The following is a 15,080-nucleotide window of genomic DNA, read 5'->3' as shown; positions in this document are numbered from 1 at the left end:
TCGTCCTTCTCCCCCTCTTCTCTCACCACCACCCGTTCTCTCTCTCTTTCTCACTCCTCTCTTCCCCCTCCCGGCCAAACTTCCACCGCGCCACCATCCTCGACGCCGCGCCATCTTCACCGCCGGCGACTCGCCTTCCCTCATCACTCCATCTCTCTCTCTCTCACTCGCCCATTAGGCTCAGTCTCGCACGCCTCCAAACGCCGCCGGCGACTCGCCTTCACCGCCCTGCCGTTACCGCCACCACCCACGGCGGCAAGCCTCACTGATTCTGCTGCTTCCGTTCCGACCCGAATTCCCTTTCTCATTTTTTTTTATTCGGCCCAGCTCCCAGGTTCCTGCCCTAATTCTGCTTTCTATCAATCCGTCATTTTTGTTAATTTCCTGTTAGTTAGTTAGAATTGGAATGTTGTATGTTAGGATTAGTTAGAAATACTTGCGGTTAGGTAGCTAGGACTGGATAGAGGATTCTAGGCCTGATAAGTGCTCCGTATGTGCTTACTTGCTGTTTGTCTGTTTGACTGTTGTATGCTGCTTTTGGACTGCTTTTTATGCACTTCTTGTTGCCTGAATGCTGTACTACTGCTGCTGTGCTTAATTGATGCTGCTTTCTTACTGTTTGTGCTATTCTGCTATCCGGGAACGTCCAATTTTAAGCCGGAATGCTGCCCGATTTTCAAGGAAATTAGTTTCATTTTGATCTTTATTTCAGCTTTGGGCAAATTTCCGTTTCCTTTTTGACTTCCCGGATTTGCACAATCATCGTGAACATAAACCGCAATTTCTCGTTCAATTGAGCCTATATATCATCATATCACTAATCCACTTTTCTAACTCACTGATTTCTTTCACCATTTTACTTACACTCACTTTTAACCCTCTTTAACAATTCTTTCATGAATATGATGATATTAGTGCCTTTTGCATATGAGGTGTTACCTTTAATGAGGATTACGGTTTTGGTTCAGTCACTTATGCTTACTTGTTCACTTTTACATATTCAGTGCAACATCATGATTGCTCTTTGATAATGGTATCCTGAAAATGTCTTCTTTGTTACATGCTAAATGTTTTATATATTCTATCACATTTTTTTCAGGATGTCGAATAAAGGCAAAGCCATAGCCACCGCCTCCAAGAAGAGAAAACACTCTACCCCCTCCATTCCTTCCATCTACAAGAACTATGCTAGGAATCCATTGCAGGACGAGGATAAAGAGAATCAGCAGTTGCCTTCTACCAATCCTGGCAAATTCCCCAATCTCTACTGTGAGCTTCGGTTCTCTAGATATCGAACCACGAAGCTAAATATTGAGAAGAAGTTGCTCCTACCTAATGATGTGAGACGGCGCATTAATGGTCAGATCCTTGAGTTAGGTATTGACTTTGTTGACCGGGATTTGGGTGACATTAATATATCTTGGGTGAAGGAATTCTACTGCAACTTCTTCCGTCCGACCTTGGATTCAGTTCAGCTGAGGGGTAGAGAGATTATGCTCACCGAGGCCGCCATTGGGGAGGCATTACATTGCCGACACATTCCGCATGACCAGTGTGCCCATCATCAGGCTGAGATAGCCATCCATACCATGACTTTTGATTATGAGGCGCTTCGGCGCGTGATTGGGATACCGGAGGCTTCATGGGTTATGGATGCGGGCAACACCAAGCCAAAGGGGATGTTATTCACTCATTTGACTAGGGAGGCCAGGACTTGGCAGATGATCTTCGCCCACTACGTCCTGCCTACCACCCACTTTTCTGAGGTCCCCACGGAGATGCTTCTGCTGATCGGGTGTGTTATGGAAGGGAAGGATGTCTCCTTCCCTAGACTTATCCGACAGTGCATGTGGCGGGCGCATATTCGTGGCCTACTTCCATTTCCTACATTGGTCACGAGTATGGCAGCCTTGGCTGATGTCCCGTGGTCAGCTGATGATGTGCGACCACCACCAGCTGATGCAGATGACAGGGAGATTACTATCCCCTGGGGAGTTTGGGTGCACGAGAAGCCACCTGCTAGCCGCCGCTCTCGGGCTAGGGCTGTCATAGGGACACCTTCACCACCAGCCCCTGCAGCTGGCCCATCCTCTTCTACAGCCGCAGCTCCTTCACCATCTACAGACCCTCCAGCAGCACCTGAGCCTACCTATCTCCTGGTCCAGCGTCTCTTCCGGTTCTTAGAGCGAGAGCGACACCATGTCAGACGCCGTTTGGATCGGATGGACCAGGCCCTTATCTCTCTGGGCGCTGAGCTACCTCCGCTTCCCGATTCTCCGGCCTCCGATGAGCAGGATCATCAGGAGGAGGACGCGGAGGCACCGGTTCAGCAGGATGCCCCTGACACTACAGAGCCACCTCAGACTCAGGAGGAGCCCGTCCCTCAGCCAGTCCCACAGCCACAGTCAGAGCCAGAGCCTATCGTTGTACCTCCCACTGATCCTCCGGTTTAGCATCGAGGACGATGCTTGATTTTAAGTGTGGGGAGGGCACCGGTAGCGTTATCTGGGAACCGGTGAACTTTTTTCGGCCTAGTTATCTCATTTTGCATATTTTTGTATATATTTTGATGCATTTCTAGTTTGCTTTGGATACTTTTATTGCTTATTTTGGATTTTAGATATTTTGATGCTTTTGGATATTTTTAGATATTTTGGATGATAGATTCCATATTTTAGTTTGATTTTTCTTTATACATTTTTGCATATCTCCTTTTGAATATTCTCCTTTTAGTTTGTGGTTGTGATTAGAAATCATGTTTTAAGTGAAACTTAGTCACCCTTTTTGCATAAGAAATTGGTTTTGAGTGAAAAAGAAAAGGGTAAACTAAGGAAAATTTTTGAATTTTTCAATCACAACAATGCTTAGTCAAACATTGAGGTTTTTCAAGAAGTTTAAATATAGGGCATTAACCCAATTGATTGGAAGAAAATTTTTGAAACTTGCTTGAATGTCATACCTTGTGAAGCATGTATTGAATTGAGAACACAAGCTTGTGAGACTTGAGCCTATTGATGTGGTTACATTTTATAACCACTTATTTTCCATTCTTGTGTGAAATTGTTCTCTTTCCATGATTGTGATCCTTAATTTGCTTGATTCTATATATCCGTTTATTTCTTGTGTTTGTGCATTTATATGATTGAGGCCATTATTTCATTTGCCACTTACCCAAATAGCCAACCTTTTACTCTCCATTGTTAGCCAATTTTGAGCATATGCTTAACCAACTCATTCTTATTTTAGCTCATTACAAGCCCAAGGCGGAAAACCAATGAAAAGTCCTTGTTTGGATCTTTGATTAGCCTAGGCTAGTGAGAGTGTGTATTATTCAAGTTGGTGAGGCTTGGGAACATTGGATGGGATAAAAAGGGGCAATACGCTTTTATGTTTAGGAATTGGGCACATGTTCATGTATTGATTAAATGTAGAGACCTTATGCATTGATGTTCTCGTATTTAGTTTGAAAGAAGAAAAAGAAAAAAAAATCATATATATAAAGAAAAAAAAATGATGATGAAAAGAAAAGAAAAAAAAATGTGTATAGAAAAAAAAAAGAGAAAAGCAATAAAGGGGACAAAATGCCCCAAAGTGAAGCTCACTAAGAATCAATGCATAAGTATTGAGAAATGAAAAGAAAATGCATGAGTGTGTAAGAAAAAGTGAAGAATGGGTAGTTAGAATAGCTCGCATTTGTATAGGTCATTAGATAGGTTGGGTGGGAAAGTCTATGCTAATCAAAGATTCAAATCCTAGCCCACTTGACCATAAATGATCCTACCTTGACCCTAACCCCATTACAACCTAAATGAAAGACCTCATGATGAATGTATGCATGCATTGAATAAATGTTGATTGTTAGAAGAAAATCAAATTTTGGAAAACATGACTAGAAGAGAATTGAGTGAATTAACCCTTAAACACTTGAGTGAATAGAGCGGATACACATCCGGTGAGGGTTCAAAAGTTCAATCACATGTGTTCACCCACATTATCTATATTCTTGCAAGTTTGAACTCTTTTTAACAATTCAATACAATTGTGGTTTGGACTTGGTCCTTATTACTTAGCTCTTGTACTTACACATGCTCTCTTGGGAATTGATTTGTTTGAACTAAGCATTTCCAATCGCTTTAGATAGTTGCATTTAGATAGGACTCATATAGTTTAGTTGCATTCAATAAATGTCATGCCCCTTAGTTCCTTCTTATTTTAGCATGAGGACATGCTAAGGCTTAAGTGTGGGGAGGTTGACAAACCCCAATTTGACGGTTTGTTTTGCATTGAATTTAGAACATTTTGATAACCTTTTGTCACATTTAGCCTAAGAATTAGCATGGTTTTGTTATCTCTTCCATAATTGTGCTTAAGTGTAAAAACATGCTTTTTAAACCTTATTTTGATGAATTCTAGTTTCTGTTTGATTCCATAAGATGCCTTGATGTGTTTGCTAGTAACCTCAGGTTGAAATAGGCTAAGCATGGATCAAAGGAAGCAAGGAAGGAAGCATACAAGTGGAGAGAAGCATAAAAAGTCAAAGAAGCAAAGTCAGCCATGCACGCGCACGCGCACAAGGCGCTCGCGCGAACATTGCAGAATCGACCAGGGACGTGCACGCGTACCATGCGCGCACGCGCCGATGATAACACATGACCTCATTAATGCAGCACATGCCTGGCGATTTGAGAGGGTTTCTGAACCCATTTTTGGCGCCAAATTGCTAAGGGAAAGGGATAAAAGGATGAAGGATTAAGGGGAAGACATCATTCATTACTATAACATAACTTCCAACTAACTAATCACTTTAGTTTAGGTTTTTAGAGAGAGAAGCTCTCCCTTCTCTCTAGAATTAGGATTAGGAATTAGGGTTAGATTAGGATCTCATAGTTCTAGGTTTAATTCAAGTCTCCTTCTACTTCTACCTTCAATTGATGATTGCTACACTTTAGTTCTTCTCTCTATCCCTATTCTCTTGTTGTAATTTCTCTTATTTTGTTTCTAGGTTTTGTAATTGAGATACTTTTGTTCTCTCTACTTTCTTTCAATAATGCAATTTGAGGTAATTCATGATAATTGTGATTTCCTTGATTGTTGTTGTTAATTTCTTTCAATAATTGTTGTTAGATTTCATTCTTGTTGTTGATTTACTATGTTCTTCTTTTATGCTTACCAAGTGTTTGATAAAATGCTTGTTTGGATTTTAGAGTAGGTTTTGTTCCTCTTGGCCTAGGTAGAGTAATTAGTGACTCTTGAGTTATCTAATTCCTTTGTTGATTGATAATTAGAAGTTGCTAATTGATTTGAATGCCTCTAAAGCTAGTCATTCCTTTAGGAGTTGATTAGGACTTGAGAAATCAAATTGATTCATCCACTTGACTTTCCTCCACTATAGTGGTAGCAATGAATAATTTGAGATCACAATTGAGGAAGATAACTAGGATGGGACTTCTAGTTCTCATATCTAGCCGAGAGCTTTGTTAGTTGTTAGTTTATTTTCTTTGCCATTTATATTTCTTGTCTAAAATCTCAAAACCCCAAACATACTCCATAACCAATAACAAGAACACTACCCTGCAAGTCCTTTGAGAGACGACCCGAGGTTTAAATACTTCGGTTTATAGATTTTAGGGGTTTGTACTTGTGACAAACAAATTTTTGTATGAAAGGATTATTGCTTGGTTTAGAAACTATACTTGCAACGAGAATTCATTTGTGAAATTCTAAACCGTCAAAAATCCAATCGTCATATAGCATTCAATGATTTTTGATCAACCAACACAAAATTTTCAACTCAAACTCACAACAATAGATACCTTAACACTATAAAAAAAATATATAAAATATTTTATTCACTGTATGCCTACCTCTGTGTGGCTCCACGAGGAAGCTTTGCTCTTTCCTTCTCCGATTTTGAATGACCGATGAGCAGCTTTTGACCCTCTCCAATTTGCGTTACCACAAAAAATCTCAGCAGGACAAGCGAACCCCAGGGTATGGAGTTTTCAGTTTGAACGGGATGAAGAAGATGAAGTGGCGAGGTAAACTCTTTGAATATGGGGGTTTTGTCTTTTCGTAACTCCTTCCTTCTTCAAGCGGCGTCGTTTTCATTTTTTTAGCACCAAATCCTAACACGACGCCGTTTTTCATACTCCAGCATGGCAAAAAAATTGCCACATCACTGCCGCTGGAGAGGAGTTTCGACGGAAAAGGGGGAGGGGACTAACTAGGTGCATTTTTTCCAAAGTCGAGGACCTAAATAGTGCAATTGGAAAGTCAGGGACCAAATCGGTGCATTTTGTGAATCTTAGGGACTACTTTGGTGTTTAACTAGAAAAAAATCTCTCCTGACTCTCCACCGATACCTATTTGGCTATTTTGATAGCTTTTCCTTTAATCCCTAATAATAATGTTAAGTCTCTAATAATGTTAAGTCTCGATATTTTTCATGCACACAAATTTATCAAACCACCCTTTGTCAAATCTAGACAAAGTTGTTGTACTGATAATAGTAGATAAGATATCTATATATTAAATAAAAATAAGAATTATTCTCCACACAAGCGTTTTCTCATACAAGTCATTTATATTCACGCGCTTTCACGTTTTTCTCCATGTCTCTTCTTCTTCTTCGTAATTTTTCTCTCTCGTTATTGTCGTCATCAACACTACCTCTTCCTCCTCCTCCTCCTCTTCCTCCTTCTTTTTTCATTGGAATTTCTTCTCCTCTTTTCTTTTTCTCTTTTTCCTCTATCATCAGTTATCTCGTTGTTGAAGATAATAAATAATTTAGGTTCAAATTGTCAATTGAACCAGAACGAAATTGATTATTGTTTTGAATCCAATCAAGTGGTTGAGGTGTGGATCAATTCAGAAGAAAAAATATAGCATTAGAAGAAATATTTTTCTGTATTTGCAGTAAATTTGAGTGTAATACAAAGATATTTCGGTGTAACACGAAAATATTTGGGTATATTTTAAGAATTTTTGGGTGTAATTTTATCCTGATAAATTCTGCATAATTCAAAACTTTTCTGCTTCCTCCTCCTCATCTTCTACTGCTTCTTTTTTTTTCATCATCATCACCATCTTCTTCTTCTTTTTTTCTTATTCATCTTTTCCTTTTTGTTTTACCTTCTTAAGTTTCTTCTTGTTTTAATCTCTTAATAAGAATAAAAATAAAAAAATCAAACAAAGAAGAAAAAAACACATATAATGCTGCAAAATTACTTGGAAGAGCATGAACTTACATTCATTTAACTAAAAGAAAGAAAGAAATAAGAAAAAAAATGCAGCAATAGAGAAAATATTTTTCTGTATTTGTAGCAAATTTGGGTGTAACACAAAGATATTTGGGTGTATTTTAAGAATTTTTTGGTGTATTTTTATTCTGATAAGTTCTGCATAATTAAAAACTCTTCCTCTTCCTCCTCCTCATCTTCTACTGCTTCTTCTTCCTCATCTTCTTATTTCGTTTTCTTATAATTCTTCTTGGGAGAAAAAATCAAACAAAGAAGAAAAAAGAGGAGGAGGAGGAAAAAAATGCAACAACAACAGTAATAAAAAAACAACGATGAAGATGAAACAGGCGAAGAAAAAGAAGGAGAAACGTAAAGAAGAAGGAGAAGAAGAAGGAAGAGGAGGAGGAGAAAGAGGAACGTGAAGAAGAAGCGTCTTCCATAATGGTGAATGAGAGCGTGTTTTGGAAACGGTTGAGTGACACGCGTGTTATCACACTCCAGTGAGTGAATGTAGTTTTTCTATTTTTGTTAGACTTGACCCAACTTATAAGACTTATAAGCCAAAAAAACTTGTATGTGTAGCATAGTTCTAAAAATAAACGCGATGCGAAATATTCACATATTTCCATCGATTACATTCATTACTCGATCAGAATGTAATATACTAATACATGATGATGATCAATGACTATATTCACAAACACTACACATTATGAAAATAGCATGAATTAACCTGCTCTATATATGGCACAACAACCTCCCCCTAGGAATTTTTCTTTTCTTTTTTCAGTATGATGAAATACCGAAAGCTCTTGATCTTGGAAGACGAGTACAATCTGCAGGTGCCCAACCAATTAAGTGCTTCTCATTGTCGAATACCATCACTTTGTCTTGCATGGATATGTCTGCATATATAAACAAACAACATCTTTATAATTAATGATATAACATCAAATCCCAAAAACGTTAACACGAAATTAATTATTTCCTACCTCCAATTATGTTGAGATCTCCCAACCCTACTTCAGAGCCATTCAGAATTCCCAGGCAAACATTTCCCATGCTCTGCCACCATAACAATTCGTTAGTCCATTGCCTTTACTATGATATATTCATCTAGGTTGCTTAAGGTTACAGGTTAGAACTCACTGATAGTATCAGATAACCTTCAAGAGGGATCTCAAACAGAGTTTTAACTTTTCCAGCATTGCTAAAAGTAAGCGCCAGCGGCTTAAAGTATCTCTTCACTTCACGTATGCTCTGGAAAGGTTTTTTACCACGCCAGCATATTGGTAAGGTTTGATCATCAGCTGCTACACTTATGGGTACTTTGTGCAATTCCTTCTTCAACTGCATTTCCAAGTTGAACAAAATGACCCTTCTTAACTAACATTTCCAAATTGGTATGATACTAGTGATGAATGCTTTAGAAATTACCCAAGAAATGAGAGCTTTGTAAGCCTTGGAGTTGAAGTAAGTGTAAGAACTGCCAGTGTCGAAAAGCACAGTTAGGCTTCCAGAACGACTCTTCTTTCCTCCAAAAGCAAGTTCAGCTGGCCCTGCTGAGTAATGTTTTCTGAGACACAGGATTCAAATCAGAACATGATACAATCAATTATATGAATCATCTGAGTTCTGATAATGGTCTGCTTACGAATCTGTGGATGACATTGGAGTCCAGCTCACTCGAAAAGAACCATAGACATTTCCGAAGAAAACATATCCTCCTCCTTGGGAACTTAAGCAGTGTCCAACAACATTTTGCACCAAGCCCTGACCATTCAGCTGTGACACCAAGCTGGTTTTTCCCCTGCCAATCCCAAGTATTCCGTCTAACGGGTGGTAAGAAGGCGAAAAAGTCTGATCATATCCACATCTGCACAAAGGAATCAGAGCATGAACATGCATGGAGGGGGTGGTAACAAATCAAAGAGTGAGTAAGACTAACCCAAGTGCCATCCGAACTTTAAGTTGGACATCATTGGTGAAGTTGAGAAGATAGACATCATTGACAAGTGCACCAAGTGTTGAGTACTGATCCGCATAATCAATCTGATAGTCACACTGATCAGGGCTTTCACATTCGTAGTCATCACTCGGCTGCAACGACGCGCATAGGGGATCTTGACACGGCACAAAATCATTGCTGGGCTTGTACAGTGGATGGGGAGTCTGACAAACAAAACAAGTATTCAAGGATAAGATTTTGTTAGCATTTGTTCACATTCTTTGTGTAGAAGAAATCAGTTTCCATGTAATACCTCAGAGCAATGGGAACAAGGGGCATCACATTGAAGCCATGTGAGGTCACTACCGGTGTCAACATCCAGAAAATAGGACCTTGGTGGCTGCCCAATGCTGAGAGTAACATTATAGAACCTGCAATAATTGTTTCAAGGAAGGATGAGACACAATAATTTCATCTTTTAAAGGATAAACAGCAACCAATCGTGTTAGTGTCGGTGCACCTTTCTTTTTGTTCTTCAAATGGTAATCAAATAAATAAATTTCAAAAGGCAGAGAGAGAGGGCCCAATCACTAAATAAATGAAATATTCCTATTGCGAATCTTGATATGCAAATCTTTTTTTTTTCTTTTTACATATACATTTCCATACAAAATTGCACACTTTCAAGATTCATAAAAGGTATTGCCTTTTTGTGTGTTCAAGAAAGAAGATTCTATGTAGGTACGTACCCAACAGGATAAACATTGCCGTAAAGTGGGATGATAATGGAGGAACCATGGGCAGCACGGTTGATGATGGAGGGCTGAGCTGGCAGGATAGAGTTCTTTGAAGTCTTTTGTTTGTTGCCAAAACCAAACCATGCTGAGCAAGGACTTGACAGGTTCAAAACCATAACTGTCACAACCAACACAACCAACCGTCCCATCTTCATCTTCATATCCTTCTTTCTTTCAATGTTCTGTGGAGAAAGCTATGACGAGAGAATTCACAAGAGTGGTGGGGGGTTGACTTGACTTGATTCTTGAAGGACTCTGATACGTGCATGAATGAATTGGTTCTTTACTTGGAGTTAGTTGAAAGGAATAGAATAGAGTTCAGTTCCCTTTTGGATGGGTTTTGGGTTTAAGGAGGGAATGAGATGGTTCTTATTCTTTTCTTTTCTTGCTACAATCAAATCAAATAACTAATTTGTCTTAACTCTTCTTGTTCCCCAGCTTCGTCGAAACTTCTGCCATGCTCCTACCAATCTTATTTTATTTGTCTTCTTTCTTTCAAACTTCAAAATTAAAAGGCAAAGGATTGAAAGAATTTGACCAGTAAATTAAAAAGACAGATACTATCATACACAATTACACAGCATCACTTGTTTCCCTTTATATATGATTTATTTTGCATCCCTTATTTTTCATTGGTTAATAAGGGTGTATGTGTTTATTTCAATTTGTCTCCCAAAAAATGGTGAATGGTTCAAATACTTATAGCAAGAACAACACAAAGAGTGACATGTGGCATTATTATTTGCCATTGGCTTTTTATTATTTTCTCTCTCATTTTTGTTAATATTTGTATTTGATTCTAATTTCTAAGACCATCTCCAATAGAGAACTCATCTCAATCCCTATTTATGGCCCACATGTCATAAAAAGTAACTCCACATCAGCTTTTGCGTCATAAACGGTAAATAAGAACTCAAAGCATCTCTCTCTTCTCCATTAGGAGGAACTAACTTTAGTCCCTGTTGTGGTCCCACTTAATTAATTAATTAAAATACTTAAAATTAATGTAATTGATTTTTTCAATAATATTATTTAAATTTATAAATTTAAAAATAATTCACTATTAAAAGATATTAATATTAAATAAATTCATATATAATAATAATACACAGTATATAATTCGGGATTACACTAATTTATAGTTTTGTGTTTACAATTGCTAATTTTAATAATGTCGTTAGCATTTTAAATTTTAAAAATAAAAATAACTAACTCAACTAAGAATTATTTTGTAAGGTGTAGAAATTAAATTTATTTTTTAATGTAAGTAAATTTAATTAATTATAATTTAATATAATAATATAAATAATATTCAATATTAATTATTTGTTAAATAATTAATATAAATTATTAATTAAATAAAAATATAATTATTTAATATAATTTTTATTATAATTATTACTAATTTAATTATTATTTTATTATTTAATATAATTATTTAATTATTTCAGATTTTATATTATTATTTTTTTAAAATAATTTGCCAAATAGCAAGTTATTATTGGTTAACTTGAGTCCCTGTTTAGAGGGACTCCCTCACCTTGAGACCCGTGCGAGAACTCATTCATTCTCTCCTCCAATGGTTAGAGTTCTGTGTGTCAGAAAAAAGTGAAAGAGGAACTCACCATTGTAGAGGCTCTAAAGCCCCAACTTCTCCCTCTAGAATCTTAATAGTCAAACATATTTAAACATGCTAAAATAGAGTTACCACACTTGCATGATTTAGCATCATTTTATGTCATTTTCATCTTGACAATAGTGGAAGCCGTGGTAATCACTAGCCTAGACCATTATTTTCGAATTTACCATTTATCCAATTCTTCTCTCGACATCTTCAAAATTAGCGTCATTAAAAACAGATTCTTTGGATGTTCCTTGTATATGCGTTTATTCTAATCTAAGACCATCCAAGCAAAGTAAGAATTATGCGAATAATGTTGCCACTGAAAATGGCCTTCAACAATTTTTCCTTCTCGGGTGTATATGGAGGGAACCTTAAGGATGAATCTGCATCAAAACTTCTATAGAGGACAGACTTCTTATGGCTGAAACTATCAAAAGAGAACTTCCCGTGGTAACATCCCATTCCACTTTCTTCAACTCCTCCAAAAGGCAAACCACGAGTCGCAACCTGCATCGGCGATGCACACATAAACGTCAAGTAGTTGTGATATGATTATAGTTTTCATGTGTAAAATAATTAAGGGATATAAGAGAATCACTACATGTATGACAGTGTCATTGATGAGCATCCCTCCAGAAGATATATTTTCCACATATGCCTTCTTTAACTGCTCATTGTTTGTAAAGAGATAAGCAGCAAGAGGTTTTGGCTTAGATTTGATTATGCCAAAGCTATCTTCTATGTTTTCTACCTGCACAAATGGAATATGGCCTAAAGTTGAAGCAATTGTCAAGGAATATATATAATATGGTAATATGGCCTTGTATACTATCCTTGCCAACAAGTACTCACAGTGATGATTGGCATTATTGGCCCAAATATCTCTTCTTGCATCACCATTGCATCATCTGGAACATCCAATATGATAGTTGGTGCAATCTTTCTGTATCCAAGAGTCAAAGAAGGAGAATTAATAATAAGATACAATATCATACTATATATGTGAATCTTAATAATAAAGAATATGAGAATGCCACTCACAGTTTCATCTCATCCCTCTGACCTCCAAAAACAATTTTGTCAGATACTTTATCTTCATCCAAGAGCTTCACCAGCCGCGAAAACTGGGTCGGGGACACAATACGAGACATGTCTTTTGATTCCATCAGATCTTCGCCAAAGAATTGCTTCAACTCTTCTTTCAAAGCATTTATCTGTTGTGTGCACAAACTTATCAAGAATAATGTAAATATATATGATTTAACTGCTCACAAAAGTTCTTAAAATCTAACCAGTTTTGGAGCAAATTCTTTTCTTGTGATGATATAATCAACAGAAATGCATGCTTGTCCACTATTGCATGCCCACTTTCCACCTATTATCCTCCTAGCAGTAACCTGAGATTTTAATTCAATGATTATTACATCAAAAAAAAAAAAAAAAAAAAAAAAAAAAAAAAAAAACAAGTTACTTGGATGTGTAAATAATGAGCTTAGGATGGTGATGTCCTTAACTTGTAGATTGACATCTGAATCAACAACAGCTGGACACTTTCCGCCGAGTTCCAGAATCACAGGTGTAAGGTGCTTTGCAGCAGCAGCCATGACAATGCGACCGACCCTAGCACTACCTGTGTAAAGTATCTTATCCCACTTCTGTTCCAAGAGTGCAGTTGTTTCAGGAATAGCCCCTTCAACTACTCTTATTGCAGAGTTATCTAGATAACCTTCAATCAAATTTGCAAGTAGTGATGAAGTTGCCGGAGCAATTTCTGATGGTTTCAAGACCACTGCGTTACCCGCTGATATGGCTCCAATGACAGGATCCATTGATAACACTGAACACAGGAGGTAATTAAGAACTCATCATTGTGAAGGGAACGGTAAGTAGAAGTTGCAAAGTCACTGCACTAGATAGTGTAAGGATTCCAACAAATTTATGAGAAAATTGAGAACTCATTGGATAATAAAACTTTAAGCATTATAAATATGCAAATGTATGATAGACTTCTCTATATGTGCAAACCTTCAACAACATTGATAACAACACAAGTACGGAAAAGTTGTATCTGATAGAAACAAATGCTGTTTAGATATGGCAAATATCTGAAAAGGAAGACAACTTTACATACAGAAAGGGAAGTTCCATGTGGAGATGACCAACACAGCTCCCAATGGTTCTGACACAATCTCTGCTGATGATGGTAATGTGGTGAATGAAGTTTTGACCTGAATGGGAAAAAAGATTGTGCTATTAGTGTCAATGTATATAATGTGGCACAATCCTCTTCTGTTAAGTAAGTAATTATTACCTTTTCCGGCTTCATCCAGTGTTTCAGTTCTTGAAGTGCTTCACTACATGATGATTTTGCCTGGGAAACCTGCATTAATAAGCACCACGATATAATTCGAAGTGGCCGCGATGAATGTAAGTCTGAGCCTGAGGTGAATCTTCAGACAAATGGAAAAACTCAATGCCATCATGACAAAAGGAAGCAGGGGAAAAACAATACAGTTGTATGGAGATATTTTTCTTTAAAGCACTGGTTAAAAAGAGAAAATCATGAAGCAGAAAATGAAAGTAGGAATTGTAGACCTCAGATATATATCCTTCCAATCCTGGTTTAGAAAGGTCTTTATTAAGAGCATCAAGAATTTCCTTCTCCTTCTCTTCTAGCATCTTGGCTATGCCTTCCAACTGTGAAATTCGCCACTCATAGCTCTTTGTCTTCCCCGAATTAAAGGTCTTTCTGAGATCTTTGAGAAGCAAAGAAGCCTTCTCTCCATCAAATGTTTCCTTTTCTTGTAGGTCCGGCACAACAGATAGCGTTGCAGAACATCTTCACAACACAAACCACATAATCCATGCAAGAAAGACACGTCAGAGTTGAGCAATACAAACCAAAGCAGCATGAGAATATGACTAGAGAGAGAGAGACAGAGGTGTTTACGTGTATGAAGAGAAAAGAACACATCGAGAGTGGAAGTGAAGTTGCTTGCCAAAGCACTTGGTGGTTAAATGTTGAGAGAAGGGTCTGCTTCCAACTGGGGCACTGCTAACCCAACACGAGGAACTTTCAGCAACATATCTTGGTTACAAGAACAGGTTTGAACTTGCTAAGTAAATAAGGTCATAAATAAAGAAAGAAAGAAAGAAAAGGGTGTACCTTGGTGCAAGGAACGATACAAGGAAGAGGCTTTTCATGGTAGGAGAGGGAGAAGGAGAAAGAGCTACATAAAAATGTACAAGTGGAGTGAGTTCTGAGCCATTAAAAACAGAAAGATAACGTTAGAGAAATCGTGATGACAAGGCAACGGCAGTGTAGAACAACAACAGAAGCACAGAGCCAAAATGAATGGAAACTCTTATGTGAGGTATCTCCGAACAGTTCAAATATGAAAATTGTTTTTATGTGGATCACGCACGTGTAATTTACCTCGTTACTGTTTGGTTCACTCTTGATTATGTGGTTA

At 37.6% G+C, this 15,080-nt stretch overlaps 2 protein-coding genes across 7 annotated transcripts; both read right to left on the bottom strand.

Moving 5' to 3' along the window:
• Window positions 1–7,796: 7,796 nt before the first annotated feature.
• On the bottom strand, window positions 7,797–11,729 carry LOC107630922 (aspartic proteinase Asp1). The gene is made up of 9 exons (XM_016334214.3): window positions 11,621–11,729; window positions 9,936–10,789; window positions 9,500–9,617; window positions 9,187–9,410; window positions 8,893–9,114; window positions 8,676–8,814; window positions 8,388–8,588; window positions 8,231–8,303; window positions 7,797–8,143 (listed from the first exon to the last, which is right to left on the bottom strand). Exons 2-9 carry the CDS (start codon window positions 10,142–10,144, stop codon window positions 8,025–8,027), a joined length of 1,305 nt encoding a protein of 434 aa, XP_016189700.1. The 5' UTR covers window positions 10,145–10,789; window positions 11,621–11,729; the 3' UTR covers window positions 7,797–8,024.
• Window positions 11,730–11,776: 47 nt separating this feature from the next.
• On the bottom strand, window positions 11,777–14,989 carry LOC107630921 (aldehyde dehydrogenase family 3 member H1). Of its 6 annotated transcripts, none has more exons than XM_016334213.3 (11): window positions 14,774–14,989; window positions 14,558–14,659; window positions 14,203–14,446; window positions 13,919–13,987; window positions 13,739–13,835; window positions 13,122–13,444; window positions 12,900–13,004; window positions 12,649–12,821; window positions 12,460–12,550; window positions 12,209–12,358; window positions 11,777–12,114 (listed from the first exon to the last, which is right to left on the bottom strand). In XM_016334213.3, the coding sequence occupies exons 1-11, from the start codon at window positions 14,809–14,811 to the stop codon at window positions 11,881–11,883; spliced, it is 1,626 nt and encodes a 541-aa protein (XP_016189699.1). In that variant the 5' UTR covers window positions 14,812–14,989; the 3' UTR covers window positions 11,777–11,880. The 6 variants fall into 6 exon arrangements, with proteins under 6 accessions (XP_016189699.1, XP_020974938.1, XP_088364639.1 ...); XM_021119279.2 differs by having other exon boundaries at window positions 14,558–14,695; window positions 14,774–14,948; XM_088508513.1 differs by having other exon boundaries at window positions 14,558–14,662; window positions 14,774–14,948.
• Between the last annotated feature and the right edge of the window lie 91 nt (window positions 14,990–15,080).

This window comes from Arachis ipaensis, chromosome B3, assembly GCF_059453495.1.
Source record: "Arachis ipaensis isolate K30076 ecotype BB chromosome B3, ASM5945349v1, whole genome shotgun sequence".
NCBI classification, from domain to species: Eukaryota; Viridiplantae; Streptophyta; class Magnoliopsida; order Fabales; family Fabaceae; genus Arachis; species Arachis ipaensis.
This window is presented reverse-complemented; position numbering and strand designations above follow the sequence as displayed.